Here is an 18034-nt window from a genome sequence, read left to right on the forward strand (position 1 = left end):
CGGAGTTTTTCCATTGAAAAGACGAGCGCGAAATAACCCCGGGAACAAAATTACATCGTCGGGGAAAGTTAGTGTCCTGTGAACGCGGCATACGCGGCAGTTTCCGGAGGCTAAGGAAGAGAGATAATTGCAAAAACGTGCGCTATCTGTACACAGTGTCTAAGCAACAACGAAACGCTCGCCGGAGCCACTGTTCCATATACAGGGTTTTACACACGGTGACATATTTTAAGGGTTGGCATGGACGCTCAAATGGAACATAATGTGATCAAAGACGTCCCATGTTTGACTGCCTTTCTGTAGCAAAGTCTTGTCGTTTAATGCTCCAACACCGAGACGAAGTCTCTTAAGACTTCAGAGAATTTCGAAATCTTCACGGACCGAGTAAAGATTCGATCAAATTTTTTAATTGTTTCGAAGATTTTGTAAATGACGTTTCCATAGAATCATGTGTGCCACTGACTTTTTAAATATTCCTTTTCGAAGTAGCCAGTTCTCTCTAATAATTACCATTACTGATTTGAAATAGTAAAAATTAAAAATGTCAACAGTTACTTGACAGCTATTCATTGAAACAGGAAACGTTCTAACCTCAATCTGCTAATACAAGTAACAAGAATCGGGGCTACTGTAATAAATCGTTAACACAAAAATTAGCCAATGGATTAATAATTTGTTTTCGTCACGTTTGTTCGTCAAGAATAAAATTGTTACAGCATCTATTGAAATTTCTAAATTAATTTGCCTCGGTCATCGGTTCCAAAGAGGATAAAAAACGAAGATGGATCGTTTTCTTGACAGTTGAAGTCTACGTACCCTACGATCCAGAAGTAGAATACGTGTTGCGTGTTGGCTGAGCGTTCGGAAGAATAACTTTCTCTTTCTCTTTAGTCGATTCAAGGAAACTGGCATTTGTTTTTCACTTTCTCCTCCCCGCGTCCGCAGGAGGTGCGCCAAAACGCGCCAGTCTTTATCGACACATTGTACAGCTTCCTCTTTAATGCCCAGCTTCTTCCCTGCTTCTACCCTATGTCTCATGTTTATTCTCGAAACGATCAAATAACTTACATTCTGTTCACTTTAACCCTTCAGTGCACGTAGTGCGTCTGCACGATTCACGATTCGAATTTTCTTGAAATAATTTTCAAATTCCTCAATGAATTTTTGTTTCACTGTGAGTAGTGTTGTACAATACATTATGTAAGAATGTCTCTGAGCTTTCAGAAGGAATTTCAACATATACTTTCGACCCGTGCACTGGACGGTTCGAATAAACGTTTTATCAGTGAGAATTTACGGAAATCTCGAGAGTACATTCTGCAAAATAACGTCTTGAGATTATGCTTTCGGAGTCTGGGCGTAGCGTACGCATATCGGTACGATAAACAGACTGAAATGGGTCCTTGGCCTAGACCAGGCATGTTCAAGTAGGTCTTTCGCGAAGCAAGAGATGCTTTCGAGGTTCGCGAACCGGCCAGCGAATCGCGCGACGAGCCAAACCATAAAAAAGACGGCCGGCTTGTGTGAGTGAGACTTGTCGGAGATAGTCTCCGGTTTAGTAGAGTTTGCAGCGGTATTCGAGACACAGCGAGACCCCACCGGCGCGCTCTTCGGATACGCGGCTTGCGCAGCGCTCGCGCTCTTGGCTCTCAACTTGCCGAAACTGCCTCGTACGAGCACCCCTTGGACATGACCTAGACATTTCAGCTACCATACAAAGTGGTGTGCGTGCTCGACCACCCTGAAACTCTCGCAGACATCTGTGACTGTCTTGCTAGGGCTGTTTCGGAAATGACTCCCCTCCACTTAAATGAGAACTGATGCGGTGGCACGAGTGAGTAACACAATTTTGAAAATTTCGCTCGTTTCGAGTACCGCCGAATAATAAATTACAAAGTTATTTTTTTTTATTACTATTTTTGATTTAATCAGCAGAGCAGCCGTTGGTCTTATTACTTCTTGCAACGAAATTACTAGTAGCGATCTTCGTTTAATATGCACCTGGTATTTCTAAAGGTCTTCTATTTTCATAGAAAATTCTTGCAGACATCTCGCGAAGACTGTTTCTGACATGACGTCCTACAACTTTAACGAGAACTTGACGTAAAATGAGCAATCAAATTTTAATGGGCAGACCGAAAATGTCACTCGTTTCAAGTTCCATCGAAAAATAAATTATAAAGTTATTTGGAAAGAAATTGAAGTATTGACCCGTGGTATTGACCCGAGGGCAGTTTTAGTCTTTGCATCATCATTATCCGCTGTAACTTTTGCAATATTTCGATCTGTTTAAGCATCTAATATCAAGAGAGTTTTAAACTTCTCAGTTTCAAGTTCTTTGAATTTTTCCGTTCTGCATTGCACCTGCTCAGTTTTGTTGTAAGTGCATGAAATTATAAGCCACGTGCGCCCGCAAGCAGGAACGGTCTACAGGCTCTGCTCGGTTATAAAATTAAGAGTTCACTGCAGGCCGGAACTGCTTCCAGACCTGGGAAGAAAAATCGCCCAATGATCCTAGTTGATGATCTTTTAGTTACTAGTTAGGCATTGATTGTGATTTAGGGCTTGCTGGAAAACCGAAGAAGCACCAAAGCGATTAAGCCGAACCTGCGGTAGACAAAGCGAGTGGAACGAGACCGTTCGAAAGGTCGAACCGATTGGACAAATCGCATCGTTGTAAAAATCGTATAACAGTATCCACTGTAACGAAATCTGTATCGATCTTGACTTATCGCGGGCAAGATTGTTCGGCCACGTTTCATGAATGCGAAAAGAGAGCATTAGGGCAACTTGCGGCATTACTAGTTAGGCAGTTTGTGTCATTCATAAGTGAGCAAATCGGGGTCAATTGCCCGAAGGCTTGCGGCCTATAACCTCCAGATGTTGAGGTGCAGTCTTCTGCAGCGTCTCGGTTAGAACTTCGAGTTATCAGCGCTCGTAAAATCAGGGTTTTAAGGAAAGAAGAACGTCTTGGATCTTCTGGCCGCAAGGGCGTCTTCTCTTCAGCGCTTCGGCCGTTATATATGGATATGACAAAGACCATTAGTGGGATTGCGTTCGACGTTACTGCATAGTTAGGCGAGCATGGCTCATCTCCGACGATGATACCGGCCCTAAAGAGTTATGGGGTGATTCGAAAGCGCGAATATTCGGTAAGTAAGGAGTGCCATATCTGAAACATGTCCTGTTTATTGGCGAGAGACATCAATATTCTGGTTTATCGTACAACTGGGTCACAGAAAATTTTCTTTCGCAATATTATTAATAATCCACGGATTTTTCTGCGAAGTACGGATTGTCTAAGTTAATTCCAGCATACAGGAGGCACACAGATATTTATTTATTCTTTTAATCATTTTGAGCGAGTTAATAATTGGCACAAGATCATTTTTAAATTCTTTAAATGGTTTCAATGATTTGCATTGGATCTATTTATTTTTTACTTAAAATTCGCGATCTAATTATTCATTTTCTCATTGTGCTTAAATACTATACACGAATAGCTACCTCCGAATCAATCAAATGGAGCGCATGCGTAACTAACAGAATGGGGCAAACAACAATCTACTGTTTTAACTAACAGTACTGGAACTGGAACACACGAATACGACCGCTCATGATATAATAGCGTGATCCACGAATAGTATTGAATCAGCACAATATTATCTAACAAAGCAGAATTTCCTCAACAGACAAGCTTGAACAGCCTCGCTTATGGCTTTCTTGCTGTGTTCGTTTTTACACGTGTTTTCGATTTTATCTCTCTAGCAGTATGAACGATCTTTTCATTTCTTTTCACGTAAAAATGTTTACAAACAAATCGTTTGATTCCAACACAATCCGAGCGAATAAATAATACCAGTCGAGACATTTATGCACATTTTTTATTTACAGTGTTCGTGCGCGAGTGAACAAGTTCATTCAAGAATCTCCCACAATACGCTTGATTTCGAATTTCCCTGTTAATTCCAGCGTAAATAAATTGTTGCAGAGTATAAACATAAAATTTCGTTTCATTTTTGCAAATATATTAGTCTCCCTAACGACGCATGAAGCAGATAAAACTAATTTAAAGCTGCCGGTTTCGCCGGGCATAATAGCGGCCGTAGTTGAAACGACTTTCAACTTTGAGCTGGCGGGAAAGAGGACAAAAAATTGTGGCGAAGATGTAATCCATCATTTCGCTGGGTCTTATTTCGTTTCTCACTTTCTCTCCCTCTCTCTCTCTCTCTCTCTCTCTCTCTCTCTCTCTCGGCTCGTCTTTACTTTGCCCCGCCGCCGCGCCGCGAGGTAAACGTCATCAGAATTTACCATCTCCTGTTCCGCATTATCAGCGGGGATACGTTATTTCGCCGGGCGGCGTAATGCGTATATACGTTTAGCACAGCATTACCGGTGTCCGCGCGGCCGCCGCGCTCGTTATTTATTGCTTATTCGTTTCAGTCGGCTCCGGAGCAAAACAGCTGTATACGAGGAACCGTAAACTGATCCTAGATGCACACGATATTGCGTCCCGCAACCCGCCGTATCCGTCCCCGCGATTCCGCCAGTCGTTTCACAGCTGACCGTGGGAAAATTGGAAAAGTTTAACATTCCACCTGCACGGGACAAGCTCCCCGGTTGTTTATAAGGACGCGGTGAGTCGGCGCGCGACGACCCGCCTCGTTTGAGGGCGTACTCCGCTTTTGAATTTTCATAAAATCGATTCTCGTTTGCATTTTCTTCGAGTGTTCCCGGACATGTCGGAATGGCTCCGAACTATTGCTAAGACTCCGAAACCAGTCTCTTCTCTGTTACAGGATATAGATTTACACGAGTAAACACTGCCATCTGGGGTCCAGATACAAATTCAGATTAAAGTTAAGCCCGCCTGAATATTCGAATTATTTTTCCCCCGCGAATTAATCGAAATCAATTAAGGGCATCGAGGCTCGGTAATGGCCGTCGGTATTTCATGGTGTTCGAGCGTCCTAGAACCGGAGTGGAAAGTTCGGAAATGTAATTGCTAGTCCGCGGGATCTTCATGCAAATTCAGATTTTCATTAGTACAAATCCGGATAATCGGAAATTGTTTTTCAATGATCTGATTTCTTGAACGAGCCAAACCGGAACGCTGTGTACTCTCGCTGGGGATACAGATTCTTTGGGTCTGAGAAGGTCCTGCGTGGCATGAATGCTTAACTATTATTAATAATATAAATACTCGTGGATTTAGATGAAATTTTGTTATCTCAAAACGTTTCTATTCACCAGGAGATACAGTCATTGCATTTTTTAAGTACACTTCGAAGCTCCGCTGAAGGAAACGAATTTACGGCGAATGCTTGATTAGCGAAAGTGTAAAATACATTAGCGGTCGATTGAAATTGAACTGCGTAAGGGAGAATTTGATTTGCGAAAGGGAGAATATGAGCTGCTGCATCGTGAGTTTGAAGTGGAGAACCTGTCAACGGAACAGAATCTTGGCGGAGTGTTGGTGACTCGGCCTCGGTTCAAAACTTTCTCCGTGGAAAGCGTGACCTCGCCCTTACCCCCTTGTAACCCTCTTCGCGATACTTAGGCTTAACCGTAAAACAAGGTACGCGATGTATCTGCATGCTCTTATACACCAAACCTACTTTCGTATGCTCTACACTCCTGGGTAAGTGCTCTAAATTATCCGAGCACCTGCACAACGCCAGATATATACACACACATAAAGTGCTGGCCTGGCCCGATGAATTTCCTCCCCTCCCCCCAACCCCAAATGTTCGATGGAAAAATTTGCGGCGCGATAGCGATATCGATCAGACGACGAGGGGGGCAGGAGAGGGGGAAGGGGTCGTTTAATTGCTTGACAGTGTGTGCTTCTTTGACGTTGTTTGAAATTTTCCGCCATCGCCATTGTTGCAGAATTTCCTGAAACATCCGCCGGTTGTTATTGATATTTTCATTTTTTCTTTTTTTTTTCACCCGGCCTGGATACCGGAAAGAATGACAGGTATTTTCGAGTCAAGTTGAACGCAATACAAAGGACGATTAACGTTTCGCCGGATCTTTGAAAAATTACGGGGAAAATCGTTTCCAGGAATTCGAGCTATTTTATAATGCGAAATGGTCCCCCGGGTTAACAGCGGCCATTTTTGAACGGCACTTTCGACGTACGCGGATTATATTGCGGGACACATTTTATGAAATTTCGGCAACTGAACGTCCCTGCGCGACATTTTCTTTTAATGAGTTTTAACGTTGCACGCGCGCTGCGTGGGTGTCGGGCGTTGAACAGTCGGCGATTTATAACATCGATAATAATTCAAGCTGAAACGTTTCCTTCGACACGACGATTGTTGCGTGTGATTGACGCAATTATTGGAACCGATTTAAAAATTAATTTTCTGACTGGTGCATTGATTGTACGAAGCGCGGTTGTTATCCGAGTATAATTCCAATTTTTAAGCTTCCGTTTCAGCGAAGAAATTTCGATTTCACCAAATTGTTATAGCTTCAACAATTCAAGTGTTGAGGAAAAATTATCGTGTTAAAGGACGCGCGAATGGAATTGTAATTTCCACTTTTCGATCTGATGGAGGAATGTTCACATAATTGGCAACTACATGTACAGAAAATTATTGTACTATATAATTAAACTGTGAGAGGAAATAGGGAAGAAAAGAAAATAAATGCTATCTAATTTTACCTTTTTCTGAGCATTCTTTTTCGGAGAAAAAGAATATTTTCCGAATGTTTCAAAGAGAAGAAACAAATGTCGGAGTGAACGAACGCCAGCGAGAACCCTGATCTACATTTTCTACTTGTCTTGTCCGCACAATGAGTTGAAAATCTCGAACGCTTACATATGAAACGCAACCAAGCGAAAAATACCGAGGGGGCACCAATAAAACGCGAAGTTTCCCTCGAATTTTTAAGACGTGTCCGCGAATTTCAGTCGCAGTTGCGTCAAACCGACAAGCAAGACATACAGATCGCTGATTTCGAAGCAAGCGAAGTTCCAAAAGTTCCCCATAAAAATATGTTGGAAAAACTTTGCGGTATTAGAAATTCTGCGGGAGAATTTTCACCAAATAGAAATACGCCAACAATTTTGAAAATTTCGGAAAAATCAAGCTGTAGGTTCGCTAACTTCCGACCGTTACAATAGAGAACTTAAGCCGCCTATAATATTCCTTTTTAAGACAGCTATAATATAAACTCTTGGCGAAACAAAATCTGAAAATCTCTGTTCAGATAGTTTTAATCGCATAAATACTTCTGAAACTATAAAGTGACTTTGTAATGGACAGAAGTGCCGTCAGTTTCCTGAAGAAATTTTCCAACCGTCTTTCGACCATCGGTGACTGCTTTATTCTCGAAAAGCTTTCGAACTTCGTCCGCTATAAGTCTAACATCCGCTCCAGCGTTGTCTAACGAAGAAAATGGAGCTGGGTAATTGATTCTACTTAAGAATACCCTCTCAATCCTCTGTCATTATAGTTTACATATTTTATATTCCGTTTCATCTCTGGGTTTAACGCGTCATATCGAAGCACATTATGACAATCTATACGGCAAGTTTCTACGCAAATTAAAAAATTGTCTGATAGTTCATTAAAGAAAATTTACAGATCACGGAAATATGAATTTTCTTTGTAATAAAACGAAATTGGTTCAAATAAAATAAATTATCTCATCTATATCCCCCGGATAGACTAACCAAACAAATTCAATTCGGCGAAAGCGCGCAGCATTAAGTAGTACAAACCGTGTAATAGTTGGCCAGCGTTGCTCGAACGTTTAAAAGTTCCCAGAATCCTCCGCAAACATTTCGATGAAACGGCTAGGGTTGGGCCATGGGAATTTATTACCGGGGACCGTGTAACTTCGTCGAAATTCTTCGATGACGGCAAATTCGTAAGTCTCGAAGTTCGAATTTTAGTGCCAGCAGTTTCTGTCCACGGAAAACAAGGAGCAGGCCGTCATTCTGTCGGAGGACGGGCGCGAGGCAAGAGGCATCACGTGTAAATATCGATACGGACCGTTGGAAGTTCCGAAACTTCGGGAACTCGTATACAAAGGCCGGATCACCTTGTACTTGTCAGCCGAATAATTTAGTTTAGTGCCACTGCTCCTAATCTAGGGGACTTATTTTCATGAAAAAGGTATAAAGTTCGTTCCGTGCTTTCAGGGCGTACGTAGCTCCGCAGTTGATGACTCCGAAAGTACACACCGCTCGCAAAGTTTACGCGAGTCGGCGGTGAAGTTATATTCAAAGAACTGCCGGGGAAATCATATCGTTGCCCGGTGTACGTCTACCTGCGTTTCCCCCTCCCCTCCACACCCCGCAAGAAACATCAAAATAATCTGTTTGAATAACACCGGTAGCAGCAGCCACCGCAGTCGTTACAACCTTTATTTCTCGAGCTATCCCCCTTGTAAAACCTTCGCGCGATGTAAAATTTTACTTCGGTTCGACAACTATTTTATTATACCAATGCCTCGCTGTCGGCGTAAAAAATTTGTTGCACTTATTGGGAAGCCCGAGTTGCGTGGGACGATACTGCCGAAGGAAGGATCCGGAACCATACTTGCTCGCACATTTTTTTACAGAAAGTGATACACGCGAGACAGGTTTATGTAAATATTAATCGGAATATAGGAGATTAGACTTTTGTTTTAGCAAAGATAAAAACAGTAAGTTTTTGAAATGATAATCTTCATTGGAGAATTCATTAAAGAGAGCCGCGAATGTCGAAAAACGGACATTTAAAAGAGTACATCCTAATGTTCCTTGTGCAACACTGATAATGTTAACAAAATTTTAGTAATAATTAAAATAACACGCGATATTCAGTCGGAAAGTGACTGAATTTTGAAGTTACGTGGGCGGAAAATTGATTTGTAAATTACACAAGGATTTTCGTCCCCGAAAGTTGCATTAAGAATCTGGTTTTAATATTTAACGTACATTCGAGAGCTATTGTGCTTATGTTACGCTGCTTGCCGTTGGTTAATAGAAACACCTACAATAAGTAACAATGTGCGCGTACACAGGGGTACTTCAAACATTAGTTGCTTCATGAAGTAGTTATGAAATTTGTCCCATGACACCGCTGGTGGTGTTGTTAATTTTCATCGTGGAGGTAATACAAACTAAATGATCAATTACGATGCATCAGAGTTTATTATTTCATCGCGCCTGAAATTAATTTCTGGCCCAGCTTGTTGCTAGTTGTCAGTAATATGTAGGGAGATCCTAATTAGTTAACACAGGTTATAAAACTCTCATTTCCTAACAAATGTGAAATAAATCGAGCATATATTTTTGTAGACACTGAAATTTGATTTCGGCAATATATTGATAATTTTTCATTACCTATCCGTACTTAAATTAATGTAAACGAGAATATAGCGGCTGAAATTAGAGTGATATAGTTTCATACATTATCGCACAAAATTTTTGTAAGGCAACACGGACCAGCTAATTTCAGAGCTCGGTACGTTTAGCGTAAAATAGCCTCCGTAGCGCACGCCTTGGATTCATTTTATCACGGGCAATCGGTCTGTCTCGGATCGTTTCCAGAAAAGCAGTTTGACAAATCGCTGGAAACGCTCCGGGAGCGTCTTTTAATCATACAATCAAGGATATCGTTTCGGGCGAATCGAAAACATTTCGTCTCACCCCCGGCCGCTGAAACAGCGGCTAATAAATTGCCACCCTTCGCTTTTTCTTACTTAAACATTTGTCTTGCCTCCCCTAGCGGAATCAATCCGTGGGATTATCTGCGAGGCGGAGTCACTTACGAGGCGAATACTCGCCCGGGGAACGATAATAGAGGAGGAAATTATTGATTGAGAGGTACAATAAATCGTCACCGTAGAGTGATATACTTACTGGTAGCGCTGACAGCTGGTCCGATGACCGAGTACTTGGGGTTACCGGTAACGGCCCCTGGGATGACCTTGTCCAGCTCTGAAATACATTATTGTAATTATCCTCGGAATATACAGTGCCGTTAATTACAGTTGGGAGTCGCGTGTGCGAATGGAACACGGCCAATTTACCGTAGCAAAGGATCCCCATTCATGATTTATCGTACCCATAAATAGCCGGGCGCTTGAACGCCACTTATTTCTTCGCCATTTCGCACGCGACGCAACGCGGTTCCAAATTCCGATCGTTTCTGATCGAACGAATCGCGAAATGCAAACGCCCTGATCAACATTGCCGATCTCGACGAAGTCGTTCATTACGACGTTACCGGAACGCCTAAAGGGATCTATCTAATTAGGGTACGCCGCCGCTATCGACTGTGCACTAGCCAGTCTCCGGCAAAATGGCCACGGTAGCTCGCGAAAGCTCGAAAGCTCCTTTGCTTCGCTGGTACGCGGCCAGAACTTCAAACGATTTATCCGGGCAGATAACTGGCGGTCGGGCTAGCAGAAAAACGGTGGGTACGTGCGAAAATTTCGCGCACTGCTTTGCCGACCGAGCAGGAAAGGTTCAAGAAAGCTTCCCGGAAATTCTACTTCGGAGAGCTTTCTCGGTAACGACACTCCGCGAGGAGCTTGCGAAACGTTCTCGCGGATGCCTGCCATACCGACGCAAGAAATTTACGAAAAATGGCGGGACGGTGGACTGCTTTAGCGCCCGGGTAAAAATGAACTTTTTCCCGACAAGCTCGTTTCCCATTTTTTTTTTATTTCTCGAAGTTTCGTTTAACTCTTTACCGGCTCAATCCGTCTAAAAAGCTCGGTGAAAGTAATTTAGAAAGTTCGGGATCGTTACACTTTCAGCAACGAAATAAAGACCGGAAGTTCGTCCGACTTCGTATAATTAGATACTCGATCTAGCTTTTAGTAATTTGTCGTGTCGTGTAGAAATGGTAGAAATGTGAAGATGGTCGGAGTTTAATTTCATTAACATAAATTCCTTCGAGTCTTTGTTAGTATGCCAAGAAACGAGCTTTTACTTCTATACAAAATTTACAAGCACGCCTTTTTAATTTTCCTCTGCACCGTACAGTTGTAGAAAACTCGGTATAACGGGTTTACGAAAAGTCAACTTAGTTTATAATTGACATCTCAAACGCGAAAAAGAAAAGTTACTTTCAACCGCTGGTAAATCGAATTACCTTTTAACGTCTCCAATCTTCGGGTACTTAAGCGATCAACTACATTAAACGCTCTCGATCTGCGAGGTAACAAATCCTGGATGTAAAGGGAATCGCGCGAATTTAACGTTATCCACGAGATCCGAGCGACACGAGTACATGGCCGACCAACTATTTTAAAAAGTCGCTGATTCGCGAAGTACCGGCTTCAATTTACACCTGTGTTTCTCGATAATAGGCACACAAGCTGGATATAAAGTTGCACGAATTTAACGTTGATAGGGAAATCCGAACGGGGCGAGTATATTGGCTGCGGATCAAATGACGGGAATTGGTCGGTAAATTGCGATAATTCCGCGAAACGATTTCGAAACAGGACGAGAAATGTATTATATCGCCGCGGAGATACGCATCTTTCGGGATACGCGACTCGGGGATGCGTTTCAAGGATTGCGGAGCGGCAAAGGAGACGCCGGAAACGCGGATGAGATTAGTGAAAGAGAATAGGGGAAAGGGTGTCGGTGGATTTTCATAATGCTGTCGGATAATGCTATTCGTTACCCACCAGGATGCGGTGCATCGTCCAATGGCTGGAATTGGAACACCGCCTTGAATCCCTGGCCCGGCCACTCTGAATTAGCGACGAACTCGACGTACAGGTCTGGCCCCGTGCTGAGTACTTCTACTTCCGCTCCTTGGTTGCAGAGTACAGCTATTGTGGGTGCCCCTGAATCCGTTCCGTCGTGCACTTTGATTAAATCCGCTCTATTCAGGCAACTGCAACAGGATGCCTTTCGTTAACAACGACAACTTATCGGTATATTACCCTCGGCTGCGAATAAGTCGACCGAAAGCAGCCGGATCCGTCCGAGTGACGGCATTATGGCCCCTCGTTCGGCGAAACCGTCGACCAAATCGAAAAGTCTGCCCGTAGGTGTCGGAGCAAAGTTGCATTTTAGAAGGCAAATGCTATAAAGTACCCCCCCCCCCTCCCCGTACACAGACGCTGTGTATAAACGCATCCAAGTCAGCAGTTTCGTGCAAAAGTGGTACAAGTCAAAGGATAACGAGCCATTAAGTAAAGTTCCATGAAACAAGTGATATTATAGAAGCCACGTTAAAACGATACTACAATTATTTTATTGAAACCACTTTTGTATGAAACGACTCTTTTGTGCCGTGGATTGGAATGCGAGGAACAATTTTTTATTAATAATTGACGATACGGTTTCTGTTTAAGAATTTCTGTGCCATTCTTCCGCGCCAGTAAAATCTTCCACACAGACAGTAAAGATACACTTTGACACACTTACTGCTGTACTCTCACGTTTAGGTTCATAAAGAATGAACGTACGATTGTTTATATCTTCGCTCGCCGTGTTCAATTTTCCGTAGAGCATAGAATATGGGAACGAATGGAAGATATGAAACGCGTATACCCACTGAATACATAAAACTTTTTCTCGCCAGCAATTCTGTGCACTAGATTTGGCGAGTTAATGTACGCGTTTCGGTTTTGTTTTATAGAGTTAACGAAATTTTTCTACGTTCTGATTTATCATGAAATCGTCCGATTAACGGTGTCGTGACACCAGGCCCAATATAAATTAGATCTTTCGCGTGTTATAAGTTGTAATAAAAAAAAGAAATCGTTTCACTTTTGAAAGAGTCAGTTCACTTTGAAAAAATGTACGGGAACTTTTTTCGATCGACTGTGTATCGACTTTTCCGAGAACGAAAAATGTTCGCCGATTTAATTTCGATTTCCATGCGGCACACTTCGGCGGTACGACTTTTACCGAACGGTATGCGGCGAAACCAGTTACGAAGAATTCTTTTGAAGATCCTGGCTTGTTGTCCTCCATTTTACTTCTTCGTCTGCGGATTCAGCTTGTGGCGCGGTTTAAGTTGCCGGTCGTCGAACCACCCGGCAATGAAGATCGCCAGTTTAGTTTATTTGTCCCGGTATTTCGTAATGTATTCAGTCCCGAAGTAATCCGAAGATAGGGCGGCAGGGGGGAGGAAGGGGTAACCGAAGGTACCGCTCGTTATGGAAATCCGGAAAGTTCTCGCGAGTGTTACGATCCGCGAAAGTTGCGGATGAAAAAAATAAATGAGCTCGCTTCGGTGTATCGTACGAAGAAATCCGTAAACGTGGTCGGGCTTCTTCTGAGGAAAAAAAAGAATGCGGAAAAACGTCCAACGGGAACTATGAAATTCGTACGAAGTAAAAAATTGTAGGACGCCGGTGTCCGGCGAGTAAATTGTTTTCGGTTTGTTGAAACACGCCGGGGTTTTAATTAATGTTTTAAACGCGTTACTTGATGCCGGGTCCTTGCGCTGTTTTTGTGATAAGGTCTGTCGCGGAGAGTGTTTTGAAATTTATTCTGTGCGTGCTGCTGTGTTTTCGTGGAATTAATTTCAAGTTTTACGAAATTCTCTTGTGAAGATTTTTTATCTTGTTGCGCCGACTTGTTGTGGAACGAGCGTTGATTAGCATAGCTTTTCGAGAAGAACGTGGAAAGAATGGTGACGAAATGAGTACAAGAATGTAATCAAAATTTATATTTACGGGTTACGTTGGTTCGAAATGGCTACAGACATTCAAATTAATTAACGTAGTTACAACTGATTCGTTTCATGTACACAAAGCACTGTTCAACTGTTTGGTCTAATTTAATTTGAACTTAATAGAATTTGATTCCAACAGACGACACGAAATGAAAGTCAATTTGCTTTTAATCTAAATTACAATCCGTACGTGTCAGAATTACCCGACGAGAATTACTTGAGGATCAAAAAGCAGAGCGCATTTCACGCGGCGAACTGGCGCCATTCATTTCAATCAAATAAAACCGTCTGGTATAGAATCATGCCGACGCACTCGACGATGTCGATCGCTCGTGTCCGAGTATCTCTCCGAGCAAAAACGTTATCGCAAAATGAGTTGCTGTTTTGTCCGGATTTAATGGGAGTCGAAGTCAAACGAGAGCGGTTAGCGGAGATTACTTCGTCGGAGGAGTAAAAGAAGAATGAAAGAAAGAAAGAAAGAAAAGGGGAAAAGAAGACAAGAAAAGAAAATAAACCGGCTAAAAATCCATATATTCATCAGAGCAACGTTAATCCCTTTCACGTTCTGGGCTGATGAACGAGTTCCGCGTCGAAAGGGACGGAAATTGAAACGCGCAGCGGGAAAAACCTGCACGACTTTCGGGCCTCCTTCATTTATCGACGTGTTCGCGCGGCTTAAGAAGAGCGGCTACTCGCCGTAGTCGATTCTCCCTCCGGCGGTCTGAAGTAGTCTGCGCGAGTGCCACGGTGTGTTCTTCAAGGTCTGCTCGACGAAGGTGAGATAAATTTCCTTCGAGTGACTCGCCTCGTTGCGAAATCTCGCGAAAAAAGCTGCCGGGTGCGCGGGGCCGGAAAAAGAAGAGAGGCGGGCCGAGGTCGAGAGAAAAGAGAAAGAGAGTGTGGCGACCGAGGAGCCTAGCCGGGGTTAAAGGTGAGCCTGCGAACGGTACGACGATGAAAATGAAGAAGAAAATGGGGCGGACAAAGGCGGGAACAGGGCCGGGAAAAGGAGACGAAAGAGAGAAATTACTGGCGGCGGTTGTTCCATCAATAGCCATCCGGTGATTCTCCTCGCGAGGTATATACGCGAGCTACTTTGCTCAATTGAACGGAAGAGAATTACACCTCACGGTTACAGGCGTCTCAGAGCCTGGTGATCCGATCGATTTAAGAGCTTGATCGATGATGACCGCGGGATAACCTTATTACTTCCACCGGTTAAGCAATTACGCGAGCTGAGAAATATTATCGCCGGAACAGCCGGAGATTAAAGAGTCCACCCTCTCCGCTCTCCCCACCTTTCCGTTTTCGTTCGACGCCTACTGAAAGCCGCGTGCATGTACACGGAATCGGAACGCGTGTGGCCCGAATCTCGAACGGAAATGAACTATTCCCTGTGAATAACGTTAATCGAGAGGCCCTCGGGTGGAACATGCAGCCGTAAACTGAGACCGGCGACGACGAGGTCGAACTCGATGTTACAGGTCGGTTGTGACCGCGTCGTTGAGATAAGACAAAAGCGAATTTCAATTCTAATTTTTTAATTTGATATCTGTGTCTTCTTCTTCAAATTTAACCCTTTCGAGTCGGAATGTCCTCTCTAAGGGGACATTGTAAGTCTAGCATTGATGGACCGTTTATTCTGAAAGTGGCGCGAGTCAATTTCTTTAAAAAAAGTGGGATATCGCAAAAATGTTTATTTTTTTTTTATCAACAAAAAGTGGGCTTGCACCACTTTCAAAATTCAGATGGCTCCGAGTGTAAAGGGTTAAAATATGACTATACTTTACTCCCTAATCGTTTGAAAATATCTGAGTTAGTGAAAATGTCTTAGTTAACAACGTTGAAATGAGTAGGGCGGTGTGGATATAGAATTACGAGTCGGTGTAGTTAACATAAATTTCGAATCAGCTGTTTGCTTTGATACGATGCGTAACAAGATAGAGGGTTCTAATTAGCATATTGAAATGAGTAAGGCGATAGGTTTGGAATTACGGATCGGTACAGTTAACGTTAATTTTGATCGAATGTTTGCGTGATTATATAGAACCGATTCTAAACGAGAAGTCGACTGTGGTGTACTACGTACCACAACATACAAGTTCCCACGAGTGTTCAGAAATGGATGTATCGAGTGGCTGAGGGAGAAGAGTCTCTTGGTATACATCAGCTCCATTCAGGATAATATCGGAGTGCATCTGACAGTGCGGCTCAACGCTGATATATCGAGGCATTTCTCAGCGGTCTTCCTCACTCTTAGCAAGTTTTATCACGACTTGCACGGCGAACGTTATCAGGCTCGAGATTAATTAATTGAATCGGTCTCGAATTGTAGCTACCGTTCCATTTCATTTGTTCAGGCCGCTGATCCACACGTTTAATTAAACATCGCTTGAACCTTCGGCCTCTGCGTGTTTTTCGATGGGATTCTTTAAAACACAAATTGTACAGCAGCCGGTACAAGATGGTTCTCGCACCATCGACAAATTCAATTCTTTTAAGTAACGCTGATTTTTCAACCCACTCGAACATTTAATTTACACAAAAATTGGATTAGAATTTTTAAGTTAAAGTAGAAGAGTACTTCACTTTTTCAGATTTTTAACTAATTTGAATATACATTGAAGTGATGGACATTTAAAACATTACATTCTCTTGCAAATTATTGTACACACATTAAAAATTTACACCTTGTACACATTCACTGTTATAAAGTATTGTTAACTTAATTCTTCACATCCTTGAGGAAGATTGTCCTCAGCGCACGTTTGACAATACTTCATCGAGAATAATAGCGACCTAATGGCAGCAAACTTCACATTTTTCATTCTATAGTTATTCAAACGAATACAAGACGAAATATTTCTGCGAATTCTTCTCTTGTTTATAAAGCGTAAAATATTTGCTGGTCCAGTTAGCAATCGATTTTGTAACGATTGGTCAGAATGATAAGCATCTACAAAACGTTCTACTTTAATTATATTTTGTTAACAACGTTGCCAATAAATTACATTTAACGTCAGATCTACTTTCATGTCGTGTCTGTTAGTATCTCAAATCAGCAATTTATAAGAAAACATTTTTAACACAATTTATTTACTTGTAGAAAATTTATCCGACACAACGCAAATTATTGTATTATTAAACAGCGAGTGTACTTTATCCTAACCGTAAGATATATTGTAGTCAGCGGAATAAACTTCTCCCTTACTCTGGTTCTCGCAAAATACTCCATGGAAATGCGAATTAGCATAAATGTCTGCAGTCTACCGGTTCCACATTTATTTTATTCGAATTCGAAAGTTTCGAGTTGGTAGCAGGTAAACACTAAGTTGGACGACAATAATTCAATGGAAGTTACATCTAGTCACTTACCAATTTGGCGTTTCTCTTTATACGAAAAGTTTGAGCACCGTACAGTGTCGCATATAATCCACGAAATCTAAAGTATAATAGCTTCGCACTGTTCAAAGTTTTGAGAGCGATAGTAAAGCGAGGATATAAGACTGTCGGACGGAAACCCGATCCTTTTTGGAAAAGTTAGCGACTCACGTCAGCTCCGGAAAATTGTGAACGGTACATAACTATTAAAGACGGGTACTAGAGAGTGAGCCGGAACAAGGGGCACTGTAAAAGAGAAGCTCGAAGCTGCTGCAAATTAAATTTTTAGGCAAGGTGCAACCCACGTTATAAATATGAAACTCCCTGGAAATGCGAATTTAGAGGCGGGTGCTGCATATAATACCACTTTTAAATATTACTGTCAATGTCAAAAATTTCTTCAACAAAGAGAACAAAAGAACAATAAACGATGGATATGTCAGTTCCCATTTTTCATGAATTAATCGACAGGAACGATAATTAAATCGACTTTCAACGAATGCTTTGTCAGATTCAAAATAAAAATATAATTTCGTCGAATATTAACAGTTTTATTCTATGAAGCTTTACGGGCATTTCTTTGAGAGCATAAGTGAATTATATATGATATATGTTCCATTACAGTTTTATTCCATCCGGAATTAATTAATTGCAATTTGTATCGTATTAAAAGAATTGTGTCATGGAATCAATTTTTATAAATATAACGTTACAGAAAATTGAAGGAGAAATTGGATAGGCTGTAATCACAATTTCGAATCCAGTAAAAGCCATAATGGAAGAAATATTTTTCTATTTCGCCCGCGTTTTGTACGGCCGCTTCGGGCAATTTTGAGTTTTCATAAAGATTGGGCGGCCGAATGGAAACATTCTAAAATTTTAATGTCCGTTTTACCGCGAGGGGTATAACCGAACAATCGGAGAACGTTGCGCCGAATACAAAACATTAATTCCAACGGAAACACAGCTAGGTTAATCGATTCAACGGAAACAGT

At 42.1% G+C, this 18034-nt stretch overlaps 1 protein-coding gene across 1 annotated transcript in view; it reads right to left on the reverse strand.

The window, feature by feature from the left end:
- Nucleotides 1–18034, reverse strand: part of Sol1 — a 575562-nt gene that overhangs the window by 305363 nt on the left and 252165 nt on the right. Inside the window, exons 7-8 of the mRNA XM_076794675.1 lie at nucleotides 11653–11864; nucleotides 9869–9946 (exon numbers count right to left, since the gene is read on the reverse strand). Of these exons, the coding sequence (XP_076650790.1) occupies nucleotides 9869–9946; nucleotides 11653–11864 (290 nt within the window). The remainder of the gene's footprint in view (nucleotides 1–9868; nucleotides 9947–11652; nucleotides 11865–18034) is intronic.

This window comes from Halictus rubicundus, chromosome 10, assembly GCF_050948215.1.
Source record: "Halictus rubicundus isolate RS-2024b chromosome 10, iyHalRubi1_principal, whole genome shotgun sequence".
NCBI classification, from domain to species: Eukaryota; Metazoa; Arthropoda; class Insecta; order Hymenoptera; family Halictidae; genus Halictus; species Halictus rubicundus.